Source organism: Gavialis gangeticus, unplaced genomic scaffold (genome assembly GCF_001723915.1).
Source record: "Gavialis gangeticus isolate Ggan-Ray unplaced genomic scaffold, GavGan_comp1, whole genome shotgun sequence".
NCBI classification, from domain to species: Eukaryota; Metazoa; Chordata; order Crocodylia; family Gavialidae; genus Gavialis; species Gavialis gangeticus.
Window position 1 is genome coordinate 85,399,849 of NW_017729033.1, and position 19,478 is coordinate 85,419,326.

General features: G+C 42.1%; 1 protein-coding gene across 3 annotated transcripts in view; it reads right to left on the bottom strand.

Moving 5' to 3' along the window:
* NFKB1 (nuclear factor kappa B subunit 1) overlaps positions 1–19,478 on the bottom strand; it is an 80,932-nt gene that overhangs the window by 46,956 nt on the left and 14,498 nt on the right. For 2 of the 3 annotated variants that reach the window (XM_019526236.1, XM_019526234.1), the window contains exons 4-5: positions 9,730–9,770; positions 4,870–4,968 (exon numbers count right to left, since the gene is read on the bottom strand). In XM_019526236.1, the coding sequence (XP_019381781.1) occupies positions 4,870–4,968; positions 9,730–9,770 (140 nt within the window). The remainder of the gene's footprint in view (positions 1–4,869; positions 4,969–9,729; positions 9,771–19,478) is intronic. The other variant, XM_019526235.1, reaches the window with a different exon arrangement.

The window sequence follows — 19,478 nt, forward strand, 5'->3', positions numbered from 1 at the left end:
ACCAGATTAATATAATGGTTCCTCATGGCTGTCAAATGTAGGAAGGGAGGAGAAGTGGAAGAGCTGCAGAGTGTCACCCTGTGCCCTAGGAATCTCTGGCTGTTGCAGTGTCCAGGGAAGAAGTTACTGGTAGTCAAAGGAGACAGTAGCCTTCAAGACTGGTATAGTCCTAAACCGGCCAACAGTCCAATAAAAGGAAATGTTCCCGCCACTCTCCATCTCAAGTTGCATTGATCACTAATCAACCTCAACTCACAATTTGGCACGTAGAATTCACAAAATACACCGTTTTATAATTCCAAGTTAAACCACCATCCTTCAAATGCACCATCATCACGTGGCTAAGTAAAAAAGCAGGGTCTTTTATGTAAGTGAACAAGATACAAAGGGGGAACAACTGTTCCAAAACCTTCAACCAGGTTCAGCTCTGTTGTGACAAGGAAAGCAGCCTCTGACAAAACATAAAGGAGACTTACAGGAAAATGTGAGAAACACTTTGCCTTTATTGGCGCTGCTTGAAACAAGAACAGGCATTAACAGGCAAGGAGCTTAAGGAACCTCACTCATGATCCTTTGCCAGCCTTTCCTACAAAGTGTTGCCATGTTGGGATTTGTACTAGAAAATATTCAAAGGCAAACAATGAAAGAGACAAGGGGAAGGGTGAGAGTCTAGATTACATTAGAATATTATGTTCAGTAAAAAAAAAAAAGAAAAGATTTGCTTAGTTGTATCGATCACCCTGCATTTTGTTTCCCACCTGTTTGCTCCCATGCTCCACATTGCCTACTCTATCTACAATATTACCACAGACCTCACCAGTCGGTTCATCCATTTTATTCATAATAATTAAAGAGAGACACTGGATTTGCATTCAAAGATCCTACAGAATGGGGATAAGTAATTTTATATTTAAATCTTAAATTTAAATATTTAAAGTCAAATATTGTTCATTGTTTCATTATCACCACCAGCAGGGGAAAGGGAAAGCAATTAGATTTTTTTTTGCCTGGGCTGGTAATTTTTCATAATAGTTTTGCCAGGCTAAGTTAAATCAATGCTTCCCAGATGAATCTCTGTTTATCAGACTAACACCTCGGGCTATACCAGCCAGTACTGAGTACTTTCCATTGAGTCATACTCACACAAATTTATGATGGAGATAAAGCTGTTCTAAACCATAGTCTTTCCCAAGAGCCATGGAAGGAAAAAGCACAAGTAACTAATGTAAGCAGTACAGTGGTATATTCTAGATCCCAGCACAGGGGCTCAGCTTTGAAAGACAGGATAGGGAAGAGTGAAGAACTCATGAGCTAGAGCCTGTTAATTCTTCCTTTTCATTTAAAAAATTTGAAATGAAAACTTCATAATTTTACAACAAGGAAGCAAAATTCAACACCTGGAAACACAGGTGGAGGAAGAAAAAAAAATTTGGGGGGGCTGAGTGTGTACACATGTGCACGTGCCCCCCCCCTTCCCAGGGGGGAAAGTCTGTGGCAGAAGGGGCGAGAGGAGGGGAAAGGGCTGCGGGGGGAGGGGGAGAAGGGGGGAGCCACACCTCTCAACGAGCTTCTTGGGGCTCAGTCCGGCGCTCTGCTATGAGCATCTGCCCCTCCCCCAGCCCTAGCCCCACTCCCTCCCTCACCACTGCCTGAGCACCCCTCTCCACCTCTGCTGCAGCCACCAGAAGCCTGCGGCCAGGCTGCCTTGTGGCCCTACCACTGCCCCACATTTGGGGTGGCTAAGCCACGTTAGTCCCCCCTTCCACAGCCTATGCCTGGAAACCTGAAAGCTGACACCCTTGCTCCTGCCTTTTGTTTGGAGCCAAATTTGCATGTTCACAGAGCTGCCTCAACCCAAAGAGAAACTCCTTGCCCAGAAGAGCCTTCCATCACCCCATCTGCCTGTGAAATATGAAATATCATAACCAGAAGGAAGCATAATTCAACATCCTGCTTGCCATCCAACACCTTCGAAGTAAACAGACTGCTCTTTTATCTGATCCTAATTTGCACAAAATTAACTTTTCCAACCCCTAGATCTTACAACACCTTCAGCTTTCCTGTGAAATATGAATTTTCATTTCCACCTAGGAGAAATTTTACTATCTTTGCATTCTCCTATGCCTAAAGAAGGGTAAGTGTCCAAAAGCTTGCAGACAGAAATTTTTTTGCAACTATCTATTTGGTCTAATAAAAAGTATCACCTCTACCACAAGTTCTGATTGCTTTTCATTTGAAAATCTTTAATACGACAGTTCTCAAAGTACGCGTGACAATACCAATGCTCAGATTTTTGTGAGTTGTACTATCAAGAGCAATTTGGAAAGCACTTAATTAGAGGTTACTTCATAAACTCAAAGTTCAAATCAGACAGTATATAGCTTTCTCCCCACTGTGCAGGAAAAATGATTGCTGAGGAGACCATACAGTGAAGACAAAACTATTTAGGCAATACTACATTATGGTCCTGAAGTAAAGAAAAGGAGTGTTGTGTACTGATTATAATGGGAGTTGAACAGAAAAAATGGGAAACTGCAAGATGACACCACATTGTGCTGGAAGAGAAGGCATTAGCATGAACAGAAAAGGGGAAAAAATGGACAAATGGCAGGCTGGAGTAAAGACAGGAATAGCCATACAGCATTGTTTATAGGTTAGGTAATATGGCAACTCTCTCTCATTGAGGGACAACTCACTATGAACACTCATGCGAGTTAGGATTTTATCTTATGAGATTACTTACACAAGCAATTTTAAAATCAGAATATTTTTAACAGGATAGGCCAAATGCTGCCCTCAGATGTCCTACAACCAGTGAATGTGTTTGTACCACATGGAAACAAGATGCACATATCCTATAACAGAATTTGGTCCTACCTGACACTTCAAAAAGGAGCAGTTATTAGGCTTGTGTGTTATATATGGCAATTTTTTCTGGGCTTGCAGTTATAGCATGTGTTGCTTAGTAGAGCAAAATGAAAAATTTTGACTGGAATGTGGTGACAGAGAATTCGATATTTTACAAATAAACTCATTAAAATGTTTGTTCTCACAATTGTTTTTCCCTAGATAATTAGAAATCTCAGAAAAATAAGAAAAAAAGTTTTTAACTGGAAAAAAGCAGCTTTTGTTTTTCTCTATGAAAAAGAAATATTTTCTACAGAGAAAACTTCTATTTTAAACTGGTTCTACTGCTTACACCAACTAATTTACTGCTTATGCCTCCAATGCTTACTGCACAAGAACAGGTTTTATATTTGCAGAGTGCCAACCACAACGGGTTGGCCCAGAGGCACTACTAAAACGAATCAATCAATAACCAAGTTCACAAAATTCTTCTAGAGAGCTCAGGATACTTTGCAACTATTGTCTCAGGTGCTCAAGCTTGGCACATCTTTGCGCATCCCCCATCTTTAATGTTTTTTACACTGTTATGTGCCTTTTTCATTCCACATTATGTAGTTGGAAAAGGGGACTAGAGAGACCTTAAGAGAGTGGAAGTCAGTCCTCCTATGACTTCAGTGGGAACAGCTGACACTGAACACTTGAAAAATCAGGATACCAATGTAAGCACTGAAGGATTAAAGAGGCTAACTTCAAGCACCCAGATTTGAAAAACTTAGTTCCACAGTTCTGTACAGCAGATATACACTGAACTGTGATGTCTAGATTAGAACTTCAGTCTTTACATGTATTTTTATAGACGTGGACATTAGGGCTGGAAAGGACCTCATAAGATTTTTGTTTCAGAACAGTTAAACACAGCATTCTTACTTTTATTAATAAGATTACTAAAGTAGTACATGGGAGAAAAATAAAGGCAAAGTATTTATTAAAAGTGACTATATGATATTTGGCATCTTGGTATTTTAGGAATTTTTCTATTACTGCAAAATGTTACCGGTTACTGTATACTGTTGCTTAAAAGCTGTGTCACTAAATGCAGTTTCAAAATCTGGCCACCTATTTGACTATTTTGACAAAGTTGTAGGAGTCTAAGTTAAGTACTATATTTTCTCTCAGTCAACTTTTCCCCTAAAAATCAGGTCCTGGAAATCATTGTGCATTGTATGCAAGAAATACACTACATGCAGGTTCTGCTACTTACTGTTGAAACCAAAAGTAAAATCTACAGCAATCCACAGGGAGCAGAACCGTGAACAGACTTGCCTCCCTGGGTGTTCCTACTCAAGTTACTTGCTACAAGATTTTTTTTTCTTCATTCCACCTTGCAAAAAACAAGGTGCATATTATTTTGCAGGGCTTGCTGTATCTGAGAAAATATGGTGTTTACTTTTAAAAATTTCAGACTGGGTGCATTAACTACATCATGTGCTTTGAATTACCACCCCAAGAGTGACCATAAGCAAGTATCTGAAAAAACTATCCCTCTTCCTTCTTGGGAAAAAGTAATAGTAGTTCTGATAATTTCTGTTCTCAAACACTTAGCAGTTTAAACATGCAAGGTTAGTGTAGTGTATGACAGAATAAAATAATCCAGCAGATTTTAATTTTATTAACAGGATGGACTTTCATTTAGTCCCAGAAAAATAGCTAGTACCTTATTATGTCAGCCACAGGTTTACACCAATCTGCTAACACAGGGGTGGCTAGCTTGCAGCATGCATGCCACAAGTGGCACAGGCAACCTGTGTGTGGCATGCAGCAAATCAGGGAGGGGACAGGCAGCAGAAAGCAGTGCAGCACATGGGGCAGGGAAAGGGGGTTGGAATGGCACTCAGGGAGAGTGCTGAACTAACGTGTGGCACACCTGCCAAAAAGTTTGGCCCCAGTTGTGCTAACACATTCTATATAAGAGTTCCACATACAACATTTGCAGTCACCTTGTTAAATAATTAGCAAACTTACCCGGACTTGAGGGTACGATTTTTTGTTCTTTTCACTAGAAGCACCAGGAAGTCCACCATGTGATGGCCCTTCACATACATATCGGAAACGAAATCCCCTCTGTGAAAATTAAACACAAAAACATTAAATACCTGGTTGAAAGAAAAAAAAAATCCATGCACCAAGTGTCATGTGTCCACCCCTGCAACTATCCACAAATGGAGAAGTGAAAGCCTGTAATTGCTGAGGCTGTCCCTGGAAACATTTTATCTAGATACCCAAAGCTACAGGTAAGTGTGGTATATGTTGAACATTTTTATTCCCTTGTGCATGCATATCAGCAGTAAGAATCTATTCATCCAGTGCCAGCATGAACAGATTTGTGGGCATGGATCCTGCTACACCCAAGAAACAAGTCAAAAAGTAGAAAGAATAATAGAGCAAATCCGCATAAAACATAACAGCAACTGAAGTGGTAGAGAGGAATAGGGGAACAGGTGACAAGACCCAGGCAAGTATCAACTAGGGGAGTAGTGGGCAATTATTTTGGGTGGAGGGCTGCTTACCAAGTTTTGGCAAGCTGTTGAGGGCCACATGGGTAGCCCCGCCCCCTGGTTATCATCTTGTGACTGGAAGTCCTGCCCCCTAAAGTTTGCCACCAGAAGTCCCTCCTCTTGCCCCCAGAAGTACTCCTTTCAGCAAAGGGTTTTGCCATCTTGGAACCAGAAAAATACCAAATTATATTTTAAAAGAAAACATCTACAACATTAATTAATTTGATTTCCAAAAATATTTTTGTCCTGATTTACAAGTGTTTGTGTAGTGTACGTAGAGGTGATTGCACAATAGCTTAAAATGAAGTCTTACTTTTATATGTTGTGGGGCGTGGGTATAGGTTTGTGGGGATCCAGGGGTGTGCAAGTATGCTGGGGAGGGTATAGATGCGTCTGTGGGGGTGGACTGGTGTGGGTATGGGGTGAGGGAGCATGTGGGTGTGTGTGTAAATAGGTGGGGTGTGGGTGGATATGGGGTTTGTGGGGGGCTGTGTATGGGGGTCTGCGTGTATGGCAGTGGAAACAGGGAGTGGATGCATATGTATGATGAAGTGTGCATGTGGGACTCACCCTACACACACACACATATACAGCCTCTGCCCCTGCCTACACACACACACACACGCACGCGCTGCCCCTGCCTACACAAACACCCCTCCCACTTCTGGCCCCAGGGTACCAGCACAGCCCATGCTCCCCAGTCCAGTGATGCAGCCTGGGACCACATTTTGCTGGAGCAGTGCACAGGCAGGAAGACAGGGAAATGGCTGGGATTGGGGTGGGGTGGAGCTGGGCTGTTTTGTTCTGCTGGCTCCCCCTGGGTCCTACTGCCCCTGGTTCCTGTCATCTTTGATTGGCAGCCAGGAGCAAATAAATATTAATTTACTAAAATTTTTAGAGGCCCTGTGGGCCAGATAGAATGGCCTGACAGGCTGGATTCAGCCCACAGGCCATATTATGCCCACCCCTGAACTAGGGGCAGTGAAAAATAGCTCCTTCTTTCTTCCTGGGGAGATGGTGGCAGTCCCTGAGCAGAACTAAGGAACTGTAGAAATGCAGAAATCCCAGCACTCTGCCAATTCTCTGATTTTATATATTTATTCCCAGAGGAAATATATATATAGTGTATTTCCTATGGAATCACATATAGTGTGTGAATATATTTATGTAGTACAAATAGAACAGTACAAATGCAGAGATCCCAGCATCCTGCCAATTCCCTGATATAGATAGAGAGATCTCTCTCTCTCTTTCTGGGGATCCTTACATGATTAGCAACTAATTTAAAAGGTACAACTGTACATTTATTAAATAGTTTTTAACAGAAAATATCATAGACTTAAAGATATGGGAGGGTTATCTAAATGTAACAGGAGACACAGCCAGTGAGCAAAGATATATTGTTAACATAGCTAATTAAGCTGTCTAAATATATTAGTGGAGAAACTATTTAAAATGCTTAAATGCCATAAAGTTTCCATTAAAAATCCTTCTATGAGCTCTTAGCCTTTATTTCTTCAATTACTTTTTTCTGTAAAAGAAGTGCACATATTGGGAAAGCTACATAAAATAATCTGTTTTACGCGCACACACATATTAGAAGTAAGGAATAAGGAAAAAATGGCACTCTTTGCCTGGGAACCTTGAAGGCACATAGTAGTTAACACTAAAAACTGATAATTTATGCAATAATAAATGCTACTCCAATTCTGTGGTTAAGAAAACACACACCAGCACAGATGAAGCTGTCTAATCTAATAGGTTTAATGGGATTTTATTCTGGCCAAAAAACCCAAAACAAAACAAAACAAAAATTACAAAGCAAATGGTGCTAAGTAACTGTTACAATCTCAAATACGGGAGATGATGAAACCTAAAAAATGAAAGCTGGACTGGGGTCTGGGAAAGAGGACCTAACCTTTTTTTTCCTACTCTCACATCTAACTGCAAATAGGAATCACTCTAATGCTTTCAGACAGGGAGGTTTCCCTCCTTAGGCAACAGTGCTGCACCAGATCACACAGCCACAGAGACCCGCTTTTTTCAGTTAGACTCCTGCACATGCAAGAGTCTGCCAGAGTGGAGTAGAGGGCTGCAGCTGACTCAGACAAATCTTTCATGGCATGATAAGTTTGCTTATATTTGACACCAGGTTTCTCTGAATTTAAGCGTTGGTCAGCCCACAGCTGGTCATGCTTGCTCACACAGTTACTCTCCAAATGACTAATCAAAGTGCCGGCAGCATCTATTCTGCCAAAGTCTTTTCCGTTTAAATACCTGTCCCTCATGAAAATAACACAGTTTAACTTTCACTCAAATACCCGCAGAAAAAACAGCAGTAACCAGGGCATGCTAAGAGCCAAATCCTTTACCACCTCTTATGGGCCTAAGCAGACTTAAGCACATAGGTGTAATCCTACTCCGTCCTGTCCGAGTTCCTGAAAAGCTGTTACCACATCTACCTTTGTAACATGCCATCACCTTATCCTTAAGATTGAGTCATAAAAAGCAGCAAGTGGAAGGAGGACCTATCTACCTGTTGAGCTGTTTCTTCAGGGACTTGAGCAGGGTGGAAGATCATGGCGCGTCCAGACATGTGCAGCCACATGGTATGTGGTAGAGCTGTGTAAAATTTTGATGGGAGTTTCATTTCAAAGCTGTTTTGACATGTTTCAAGCTCAAAACAGCAACATTGAAATGAAACAAAAGGGTTCAAAACAGCTTCAAAACAAAACAAGGACACTTGAAATGTTTCAAAACATTTTGAGTTTCAAAGCTGGGCTTGCTGCAGCTAAACAGAAACTAAGGTGAGGGGGGGGACGGACTGCTCTCTGATATTGACATCTAGCTCTCTGTTCGATTTCCCAGCTCTCTGATCACTTCCCTCAGCTCTTCCCAGGGGGTGCGGGCCCCTGATCTGCACACACGGTTTCAGCAGCAGCCTGCTGAAACTGTAGGGGCAGCCTGCTGAAACCCAATGCAGACATCCAGGGGCCCATGCCCCCCAGGAAGAGCTGGGGAAAGTGATCAGAGAGCTGGGGAATTGAACAGGGGGTTGGGTGAATGTTGGATGGGGGCCTGAGCCAGACTCTTCCCAGGGGGCCCGAGCTCCCGGATCTGCGCGTGGGATGACAGCAGGCTGCCACTGCCGGCTGGGACCAGCGCCAGCACGGGGTTCTTCTCCACACTCAGCGTTCTTCCTGCCAGTGATCCCAGCCGGCAGCGGCAGCCTGCTGTCATCCCGCGTGCAGATCCGGGGGCCCGCGCCACCCAGGAAGAGTCTGGCACAGACCTGCAGCCCTCCCGGGGGGCATGGGCCCCCAGATCTGTGCACATGCTTATATGAATTTTCTGACTTGACCCATGTGCTAATCTTTGCAGTGCTAACAAGATGACCACAAACACAACACTTGGCCATAGGGAGAACTGCAATAAAACACAGCACCCTTCTCCTGGGTTGGGAGGTGGTTTTCATCCCCAGCATCTCCCACAAACTTCACCAGCACCAAGTAGAACCAAAAGATGAAATCCATGTTAACAGAGTTGCATACTTGCACAAAAATTACATTTAAAGTTTGATTTAATTAACTTCTGGTCTATAGTCCAATGGTTTTCAACCTTTTTTCATCTTCAGATCCCTACAAAATTTCATAAGAAGGTGTGGACCCCTTTGAACTGTAAGCATGGGTATTCACATACTTTTGATTGATTATAGTAATCTTCCATGAACCCCTTAGACATAGTCCATGGACCCAGGTTGAAAGCCACTGATTTAGTCAAATGTTGCCAGGAGTCTGACAAAAGAAAATACTTCACGGTTCAAAAATACCTCAAGTGCCATATACCAATTCTTAGGACTAGAGGTCATAAGTTAAAATTTCTGTGAGGGTTTTGAAAGCAGTGTGAGGAGAAGCTATTATTTTTGTTATTTTTAAATTTAATTTTAACAAGAAATGTGAAAAACAACAAATTTCCTATTAATATTTTATCTATCCACTTATGAAAATATCCCATTGTTAGAAACATATTCACAACTTTTAAGGCTCATTTCTAAGTAGATGTGAATTCTAGGTCTACTAAAATACATTTAAAATCGATCCCAGGGTTTTTTTTAAAATTTAGGTGAGAGCTTCTAAATAGAGGTCTAGAGATGGGAACACAACAAAACAGGAAACAGATTTTGTACAAGAGTGAGAAAAAGTTCCTAATAATGAAATGCATGTGTTATTAGTTCAAAATAACTTCATCTCATATTATGACTTCTTTCAGACCAGAGTATACTGAAATAGTTACTCAAAAGATTTTGAAAATGCAGTGTTCCTCTTACCTGTTTAGGCTGTTCTATGATTTGTAAGTATGGTCCATCTGCTAATATAAAGAAAGAATAATCAATGCAAATTGGCTCATATGGCCAATTATTAAAATTAAAATTTTAATATTGTTTATCAGAGCACATAATAACAGAGAACCAAATGATAAAGATCTAGTGTCTACTGCAAAGAGAGTGGTATATTGGGTAGAGTGCCAGCACTTGAGTATTCCCCCTGTCAAGAAAGGAGCCAATTCCAAAAAGTCTAGCTGAGCCTACCAGGACACCCAAAATCATCAAAATGAGGTAGGACAGAAGAATATGGTAGACCCTACAGGTATGGGGCAAAGCTAAAAACTATCCTATTTTTTTAACTTTCCACATTTACTCAAGTTCAAGATGAGGTTTTTTCCTCCACTCAACATGGGGAAAAACCCCCACTCATCTTAGATTTGAGTACTGCCCTCGACAGGCAGCTTCTGTGGCTCCTGCTCCTGAGGGTAGGGGGAAGTACAGGCAGGCAAGGGGGAGACCATGAAGGGTGTAAGTGAGGGTGTATGGTGCAAGGGGGGAGCAGGTGTATGGAGAAGACCACATGGTGCAAGGCTGAACTGTGGCACAAATTGTGCGGTGGCAGAGGAGCTACTGCAGCTTCAGCTGTGACACTGACAGGCCCAAAGCCAGAGCTCCAGCTGCCACTGCTGCCGGACCAGATGTTGGGGCCAGGTCCAGAGTCATCCCACAAGCAGCTTGAGGGTGGTGGGGGGAGGACACCGACATCAGGGGCAAGAAGACCACAAGCTGGGCCACAGGGGAAACTGCAATAAAACTTAGCACAGCAGGGTGAACTCGGCTTTCCCTCATTTGTATTGGTGGCTGGAAAAGGAGTAATAATTTTGGTTTAATACAGTAAATCTCCTTTCAAAACAAAAACCTTGATAAATACTATTGGCAGACATATTAAGAACACTTCTTTATTTGCTAGGATTGGTTGATTCAGCAGTTACCTTCATGCCACCTTTAAATTACAACAGTCAGCAATGACAATTTTGAATGTAAATACCCACTTATGCAAAGGGACAGGCAGTTGTAAAATAACCAATAAGAGAAAAACCTAAAAACTAAAGAAACCCAACCCTCCCCCCTTATGTGTTTTTAAATGATTGCTCAGATACTCAAAGATTATATATAAAGAAACATTTTGTTTACATTCTAGAACACTGTTTTTCAAATCTCCTAAATTCACGGAAACCTTTCACATCACTTCTGTCACAGAACCTTTACGCCATCCTAAAGACTGATGTGGAGCCAAGTGACCTGGCCTGGCAATGGTGGCGCATTACCTCCCAGCCTATTCTGCCAATGCCCCCAGTCTCTTTGAGGAATCCCTGATGAACTATTGTGGAGGAATCCCCAAGGTTCTGCAGAACACAGTTTGAAAACTACTGTCGTGGAATATAATAGAATATTTTTGTCTCTGAACATTTACCAGCTACAGAGTAATCTGTTGTTTTACTTTTTCCCTGCTAGCAGAGGGACCCTCTGACCCAGACTGAATAAAGGGACTTGAGTGCCTCCAAGTCCAAAATTGCATTGTTCAAAACCCCTGCTTCACCACTACCTGAGCTGCAGGCACCGAAGTTTTCAACACTGAAGTTCTTCTAATGCCTAACATTCTGTTTTGGATGGATGGAAGCGCCTCAGTTTTCACAAGGCTCTGCAGTAGGGGCATGCGAAACAGGCCGTATTCAATTTGGATTCGGCTCAATTCAGGGGACAGTGATTCAATTTGTTAATTCGGGTCACTGTTCTGATTCGATTAAGCCAAATCCAAATCTGAAGATTCAGTGCTGATTCACGGAATCAGTGATTCGGCCATAGACACAGCTTTAAATGTTTTTTCTGCATACCTCGAGGTACCAGGTGTGGCTCATGAATGCTGAGATGGTAGGGTGGATGGAGTGTCCCACAGGAGTACAGCCCCCTCCCCCTCCCCCCTGCATGCTTGGCGGTGGACCTGGATGTGGACCGGAAGTACTTCCAGTCCACTTCGGGGTCCGCTGCTGAGCTCACAGGGGACCCCCTGCCTTGGCTTGGTGATCAGCCACAGTGGGACCCTGGGTATCCCCCCAGACCCAGGAGGTACCAGACACTGAGCTGGGGGGCAGAAAGGAGGCCTCCACGCATTCTGCAGTGGACCCAGAAATCAACCAGAAGTGCTTCTGGTCCACTTCCGGGTCCTCCACCAAGTGCGCTGGGGGCCTCCCCCATGCTCCCGTGGGATGCTTCATCCACCCCACCATCTCAGTGTTCACGAGCCACCTGGTACCTTGAGGCATGTAGAAAAAACATTTAAAAGTTATGTCTACATCCAAATCATCAATCTCTCTGAATTGATATGAAAGGTTTCGATTTGATTTGAAGAGATTAAAGGGTCTCCTGATTCGATTTGGATTTGGAGATTTGGCTGCCAAATTGGGCCGAATCTCCACCAAATCAAATCAGTGACTGCAGCTTTGCACAGCCCTACTGTGCAGCTCAATGTCTGTCATGTTTTTGCCTCAACAATATCCAGACAAGGTGTTCCTCTACCTCCTCCCCTGCCCCCAAGCCTTGCTCTGTCAACATACCAATCTGATTATATTATACAAAATGCTACTGCTGCTGTTTTCTTTTTTAAAGACAGACAGAAGAGGTTGGGCCCTCTCTTTTAGCCAACAGATTAGTGACTAAAGGATTTACTCAGAGTTTGAGAGACTCAGTTGCAGATCTCTCCTATTTCTGAGGAAATTCAAACCCACATCTGTCTCCTCCTGATCACCAGTCCATAAATTATTCTGTGGTGTGATAAGAGATGGCACATTCTCAATCCCTCCCGTTGAAGCTGTTCCACTTTGCACAGAAAAATCAAAGAGTCTGGGTCAGAAACAATACAGGTGCTCAAATCACTCAGAAGTCTAGTGGTTAGAGCACTCACCAGGGGGAAAAAGGAGTCCCTGCTCCAAGGACTGTTTATATATTTTAACAGGAGGATTATGTATGTGATGCGATGAAAAATGCTACACAGTTCAATTAAAGCTAGCTCTGATGTCTCTATCCTGGGTACCAGAAGCAGTGTAGCTAGGCTAATGCAGTGCCCATTCACATATTAAATATACTCAGCTCTGTGCCATGTAAGCTTAATCAAGGACATAAAAATCACCCCTTGAAGCAAAATTCAGGATTTCACTCACCCTGGTGCATAGTCTTAATGGTAGCCTAGTCTGGTAGGCTAGTCAGTTATGCTTGCTCTTAATCCTATTATGTGGTCCAATAAAGTGTTCATTATTCCACACAGAGTGGAACAGCTTTAACTAGAAGGAGTAAGTCCCTTTTTGGATCAGGGACTATGTTTGTGCACCATTATATAAATATATAGAAACTACTGAATTGCCCATCAAGAATGACTGGGGGGAAAAGGGGGAGAGGCAGGTGAGGAAGGAGCACCCCACCACACACACACCACTGCCACTTCCCGGGAGCGGGTGGGGGAGGGGAGCTTGCCCTGCCATCCCTTCCATCCCCCTCTGTCAGCACTCCATACTGCCACCAGTGCCGCTGGCCTTGCCCCACTGCTCCATCCCCTCCATCATGGCGGCACTGCACTCTCTGATTGGTTGTTTCACTAACCAGAGTGCTCCAAGAGCATATTATGGACAGACAGACAGACTAAGCCCTTTATTATATAATAATTGAACACAACTTGATATGCCTCAGAGTAATACTGAGAGTGAAACTGAAAAGAAACTATTAGAAATGTAGAAAGGTTAAGATGATGATCTGTCAGCGTTCAGTCTCTTCTGTATGGCTCTAAATGGGCTTCATTTTCTTACACAAAATCCAACTCTTGTCTATACTTTTTGTGACTAAACCTTTTAATTGGATGCAAAATAAATCTCTGATACGCTGACATGTGGAGAGGATCACTTATGATGCGTTTCAATTAAACTGTGCATAATCTTCAGACACATAAAAGACTGTTGTACTAGATGGACCAAAATAAAAATAACGGCACAAACAAGTAATTCTGATGTAATATAATTACATCATTTAAAAACAATGTTAGCTGATTGACAAACATTAATGCCCTAGATGCGTTCATTTGAATACCTAAAAGGATTCCTTGTGGGTTCTTACAAAACTCTTATCATCATAGTGTCTGTGTTCTTTCCAGAGATAAATGAAACCATGCCTAACATCTGTTTTGTGCAGGTCATTGTTTCTCTTATTAACTCCCGTGGGAGACTGTGCAAAGCTGTGAAATATTTTAAGAAAGATTTTTCTTGTTTTGGCCTGTTTGTTTATGTATACATACAAATGCTGGTCTAAGTTTATACTAGGGAAGGTATAACAGTAGGCACATGCCTTACTCTTGCAACTAATACTGGAAAGGTTTGCGATAGCCCGTATTTCCTTCATTCTGGAGCCTAACATCAGCCTCCAAGGAAGCTCTTTTTGCTGTACATTCTCTTTCAAAAACAAATCGCTTTTAAATGTTAATCAACCACCCTCCCCCCAAATATAAACATCTCAGCCTTTTTTTTGCCAGACCGCACTTCCAAAACATACATCAGCAGATACTACCCAGAATACTAGGCTGGGCAAATTCATTCCCCATTCAGAAAGCCTCAGAAGCCTTTTTTTGCACCACTTAAGATCTACTTCAGCCCTACTCTGAGAGATTAAACAGCATACAGTCATTGTGCTGCTCCCAACCCCGGAACAAATTTAACTCTTAAATGAACTCCTTGTGAAGCATTCCTGCTGTACAAGGGACGTGCTTTGTTTTAAGTCAACAATCAGCTAAACTGGATGGAGTTTGATCTGATGCATCTTGATTTTGAGCCTGATTAGCTCTATAGCTTCTCTTTCTGCTTTATCACCTCACATCCCACTGCCTCCCCTCCTGCCTGAGTCACAGTCCCACTTCCTCACACCTTCTTCAACTGCTGTGTTTCTTCACTTTCCTTCCTCCTCTCACTCTTGAGTCAGACTCTCATGTTTCTTGTCACCTCCCACTTCTACATTCCTTCTTCCTTTCTCAGGGTCCAATCCTGCACATACTTCTTAGTGTCAGTCAGGCCGTATAGCCCACCATGGCAATGCCAAGAACAGTGTTTGTGAGGTTTCTCCTCAGCCAGTCCCCTGGCAAAGCTGCCTGAGTTGCAGAGATGATGGATTTTCTGAATTAACAGCCTGGCTAATTTGTTTAATCCTTTGTTACAGCACTGGTTCAGTTCCTCTCCCCTCTGAGGAGGGCCATCAGGCAGCAGTATTAAACTCATCTCCTACAGGCTGCTAAGTTCTGTGGATCTGGACTTTCGCTGAACACAGCCCCTGTTCTGGGTTATTCATGTGCACTATCTAGGTGTAGGTCCTTTGACATTCCTCCTAAAAACGGCACCCTGCTTTTCAGACTCTCAGCCCTGAAAACCAGCATCCCAGCCTCCTCTGCCCCCACCTTCTCACCCAAGTCACAGCACAGTTTATGTTCTGCCCTTGCTGTCCCACAGTTTTATTGCAGTTTAGCACTCTGAGGACCACTTGACAGCTAAAATGAGGAACATGTACAAACTTTATTTTTCAAACCCCCCAAAGCTAGTGATCTAAGCAAGACAACAGACCCTATAATGCAAGTTACCCATTCAAGTCTGCACTGCTCCTGAGTGGTTTTGTGGAGGGCTTGGAGAAGGAAGTAAGGAGCAGTCAAAACTGCACCCCATGCACTCAAGAGCAGCTCACCCAAAAGAAGGGAGGAAGAGGCAGAACCACAGCTATACCCCTTAACTACAAACTGGACTGGATGGGCTAGTCCCATGGGGAGGAGTATCTTGCTCTTCTTAAATGCATGCTGTACATCATGCACCCTTCAGAATGCTTCCTGGTGATCTCTTGGGGACAGCACCACTTTTATGTCACCCAACACTTAGTTTGCACTGTCTTAAAGGCACAACTTAACCTTGCTTGACTAACATGCTCCAACCACACATTTAAGATTTATCAAGAATGGCAGTGACACTCCCTTTCATTACATGCTCAAATGCATACACACATGTACTACTTCTCTTTTTGCTCAGAATGCCATTACTTCAGAATGCGAAGCAAACTAATATCCTACCACACCCGTACTGTAAAATGACAATTCACATTTTACTTAAAACTGACTTCGAGGTGGGAATAGAAAGCACTTACTGACAAAGCACTGAAAGAGAACAATTAATCATTCACCTGTACGTGTTTTTAAGTACTGTATCAGACATAGTGAGTGCAAGAGAGCTACTGTCAGAAAGTCCCCAAACTCCCCAGCTATCATTTGTTTCAGTTACATTGGCAGGATACTATTCATGGATATAATTCATGGTTAGACATTAAACCCATTCCTTGCCAATCTAGTTACAAAGTCATTGTATATATGTGCACTGGATGACCATAAGATTCTGGACTGGCATTATTGGCAAATGTGAGTTTTTTGATACTCTAATTTTTTTCTGTCTCATAACGCCATCAGGTAATAGAAAAAATAACAATCTTCCTTGGATTAATTTCTTTCTTACTTCTCCATATCTGGTTGTCAAAGCATATAATCTTTTGCAGACTATCAGGAAAGGAAGACTCCCTAAGCCAGTATTTAAGAACCACTTTCTTAGATAAAGAAACAAATCTCATGTTCTAAGCTGGGCTGTGGCACATGTGCTGCAAGAAGCACAGGCCACTTCTGTGGGGCGCACAGCTAATCACTGGGCAGATAGGCAGCATAGTGGCAGATAGGGCAGGAAGCAGAAAGCAAACCACCAAGCAGAGCAGCAGGTCAAGTAGGGGAAGGGGACTGGAGTGGCACTCAAAGAGGAGGCAAAGCTAATTTGTGACATGACTGCTGAAAAAGTTGGCCTCTACTGTTCTAAGCAAAACAAATACGTAGGGTGGACCTCTGTAAGTACATTGGTGGCCTGCCTCTACTTGGACTGGAATCAATAGTAAATACCCTATTGATTTTGTTGGGTGCTGAATTAAAGCCCTGACTGAAATCTTTGGAAACGCCACCTCAAAAAACAACTACTAGTTCCTGCTTTCAGTAGTTATAATACAATTTTCTGGCTCAAAATAATTACATAAAAATGTGGCTAAAAGATTCATAGTGATGACAACACCACTGTCTGAAGAACAATAGGAAGTCAATACCTTAACATTATGGTGATAGTACTAAGAAAATTAAGTCACTACAGCATATTTAGTGGAAGTCACATGCCATCAGCCTTTCTGAAACTTAATCATAAAATGCTTGCTTGTGATAAATAACCTGAACTCCCATTGCATTTTGCATGCAGCAAATTTGTGAACAATTTTGCAGCAGCAGACAGCCGCAAAAGAAGTGCAAGAGAGGCATTTTTGAGCAAACTACTCGAAAAACTAAGTTATTATCACCCACAATTATGGCCTAAGAGTTGATTATGACCACCCTTGCATATATTGACAGTACTCCTTGACATGGTTAAGTATATGGGATCTCAGCCTAACAGTATGTCTCTACTAGAAAAAAGGTGCATTTAAAATGCAACAAATAACATAATTAATATACCTTAAAAACTTAGAATGAAATTGTGACTCCATAGAAGTTAATGAGAGGTTTGCCATGAATTTCTATGGAGACATGATTTCATATCTGTCATAGACAACAAGCAGTACTTAGCACAGGTTAGATGGTTTGGCTGAGCCCCAGGTTCCCCCTTACAGTTTCCAAAGGGACTTTTTCCTACTGTTAACAAGGCCAACGTATCTAAAAACCATTTTTCTATTTCTGAAGTTGCCGTAGTGACTCATTTGAATGGCATGAGTTTGGCTGCTCCTGAATCAAAGATCACAAGGTAAAATAAAGAGTTCCATGATACAAGAAACATAACCATTGCAAGGGAATCCAGAGCTCTGAGTGCTACACTGATACAGAGTTACAACCACTATTTAATTTTAAAACTAATAAGTAAAAATACCCTGTAAAGACTTTGGGAAGTTGTGAAAAAAGAAAAAGGGGGGTGAAAGTGGGGTAGGGAGGGGAGGGGAATATGCTACAGCAACTCTCCAAGCTTGTGCAAGTGGATCCTAATGGCCAATTCTATCCTGGCTCCTACCCTGGGGGTCTTTAAGAGAAGGCTAGATGTACACCTTGCTGGGGTCATTTGACCCCAGTACTCTTTCCTGCCATGGCAGGGGGTCAGACTAGATGATCTGCTCAGGTCCCTTCCAACCCTAGAAACTATGAAACTATAAAACTCTGCTGCAACACAAACACATTGCAAAATTTGTTTGCAAATGCTTCTGTGCTTTTTTTTCTGCACACACAAATAATTCTTGAAAACAAAATTACTTGCATTATTAGTATTCCAGCTCCCAATGCATTACTAATGACCTTAAACAATAAATGGTGACACACAGAAAAGAAAATAGTAATACTAAAACTAAATCCCAACCTGTCATTTTAGAAAATATATATTTATTACTATGTTAGGGCAAAACTGGCACCTCTGCAGAGAGCAACACAAGATGTATGCATCTCTTAAGTCCTTAAAAATAGTGGTTAAATATTATATATATAATTCTAACGTCAAGAATGGACTTTACTCTCAACACCTTTATCACTATTGAATGTACCCAATACATAAAGCATCTAAATATATTAATTCAGCAAACAAAATAGGGGAAAGTCAGAGAACTGGTTTCACATTAAAAGTCATATATTAAAAAACAAACAAACAACACGACACACACCAAAATGGAAGAAAAAACACAATACTTTAAGAAAAACACCCCAAAAACAAATTACTGGCCAGTACAAGTTAATATAAATGTATTTTCGTCCTGATCTCTCTTAAGAGAACACAGCACTCTTAAATTAATTCCACTCTGGGAATAAATGGTCAACATACTGGCATAAAATATTCTCTCTTTTTCCTTCAGAGTTTGCAAAGGTAAAAATACCAGGGTTACCTCTGCATTTTCAACACTGTGTTTCTATTCAGGAAACTGTTAGACACTTTTAACAACAGCCTTAGACTTTACAGGAAACACAGAAGTCACTAAAAACGAAAACATTCAAATGATACAGGAAATTGAACAGGTTCTAGGTTCTATTAGTCTGAAATATATGCCCTTAAGAACAACTACAACAAATGAAAAATTGTCCAAGACAGAATGAAAAGTTGTATTCATTATACTGTGTTGGGAACAAAAACTAGAGGCTTCTAAAAATGCTTTAAAAATTCAGTAAGTCATTTAAACCAGTCTCCTCAACCAGAATATTTATCTGGCTAAAATATTCAGGGCTAGGTCTTTTCTGCATATTAGGCACCTAAATTATACTATTCCAGCATGTTCAAGTCTGTGCAGGGCTGGCCTGTCTTATCTTGTGAAAGCTGTGGCCACAGGGGGCCCTGCAGGCAAGGGGCCCCCTGTGTCCAGCTCCTTGCCGCCCCACTCCTCGCTCCCAGCTTCACGTCTGGTCGCTTGCCACCACCCTCCCATCCCACCCCCTGCTGCCAATGCTGGCTTCTTTGCATCAGTGGACCCCAAAACTATATTTTGCAGGGGGCGCCAAAAATTGTGGGCCAGCCCTGACTCTATGTAATCCATGGGTACATCTACTTATGTAACAAGCCAGCACTTTAACTTTAACACTAAGTCAACAAAGAATGCAGTAAGGAGGGCCCACCCACTTTTAATCAACATTTTATTAGGAA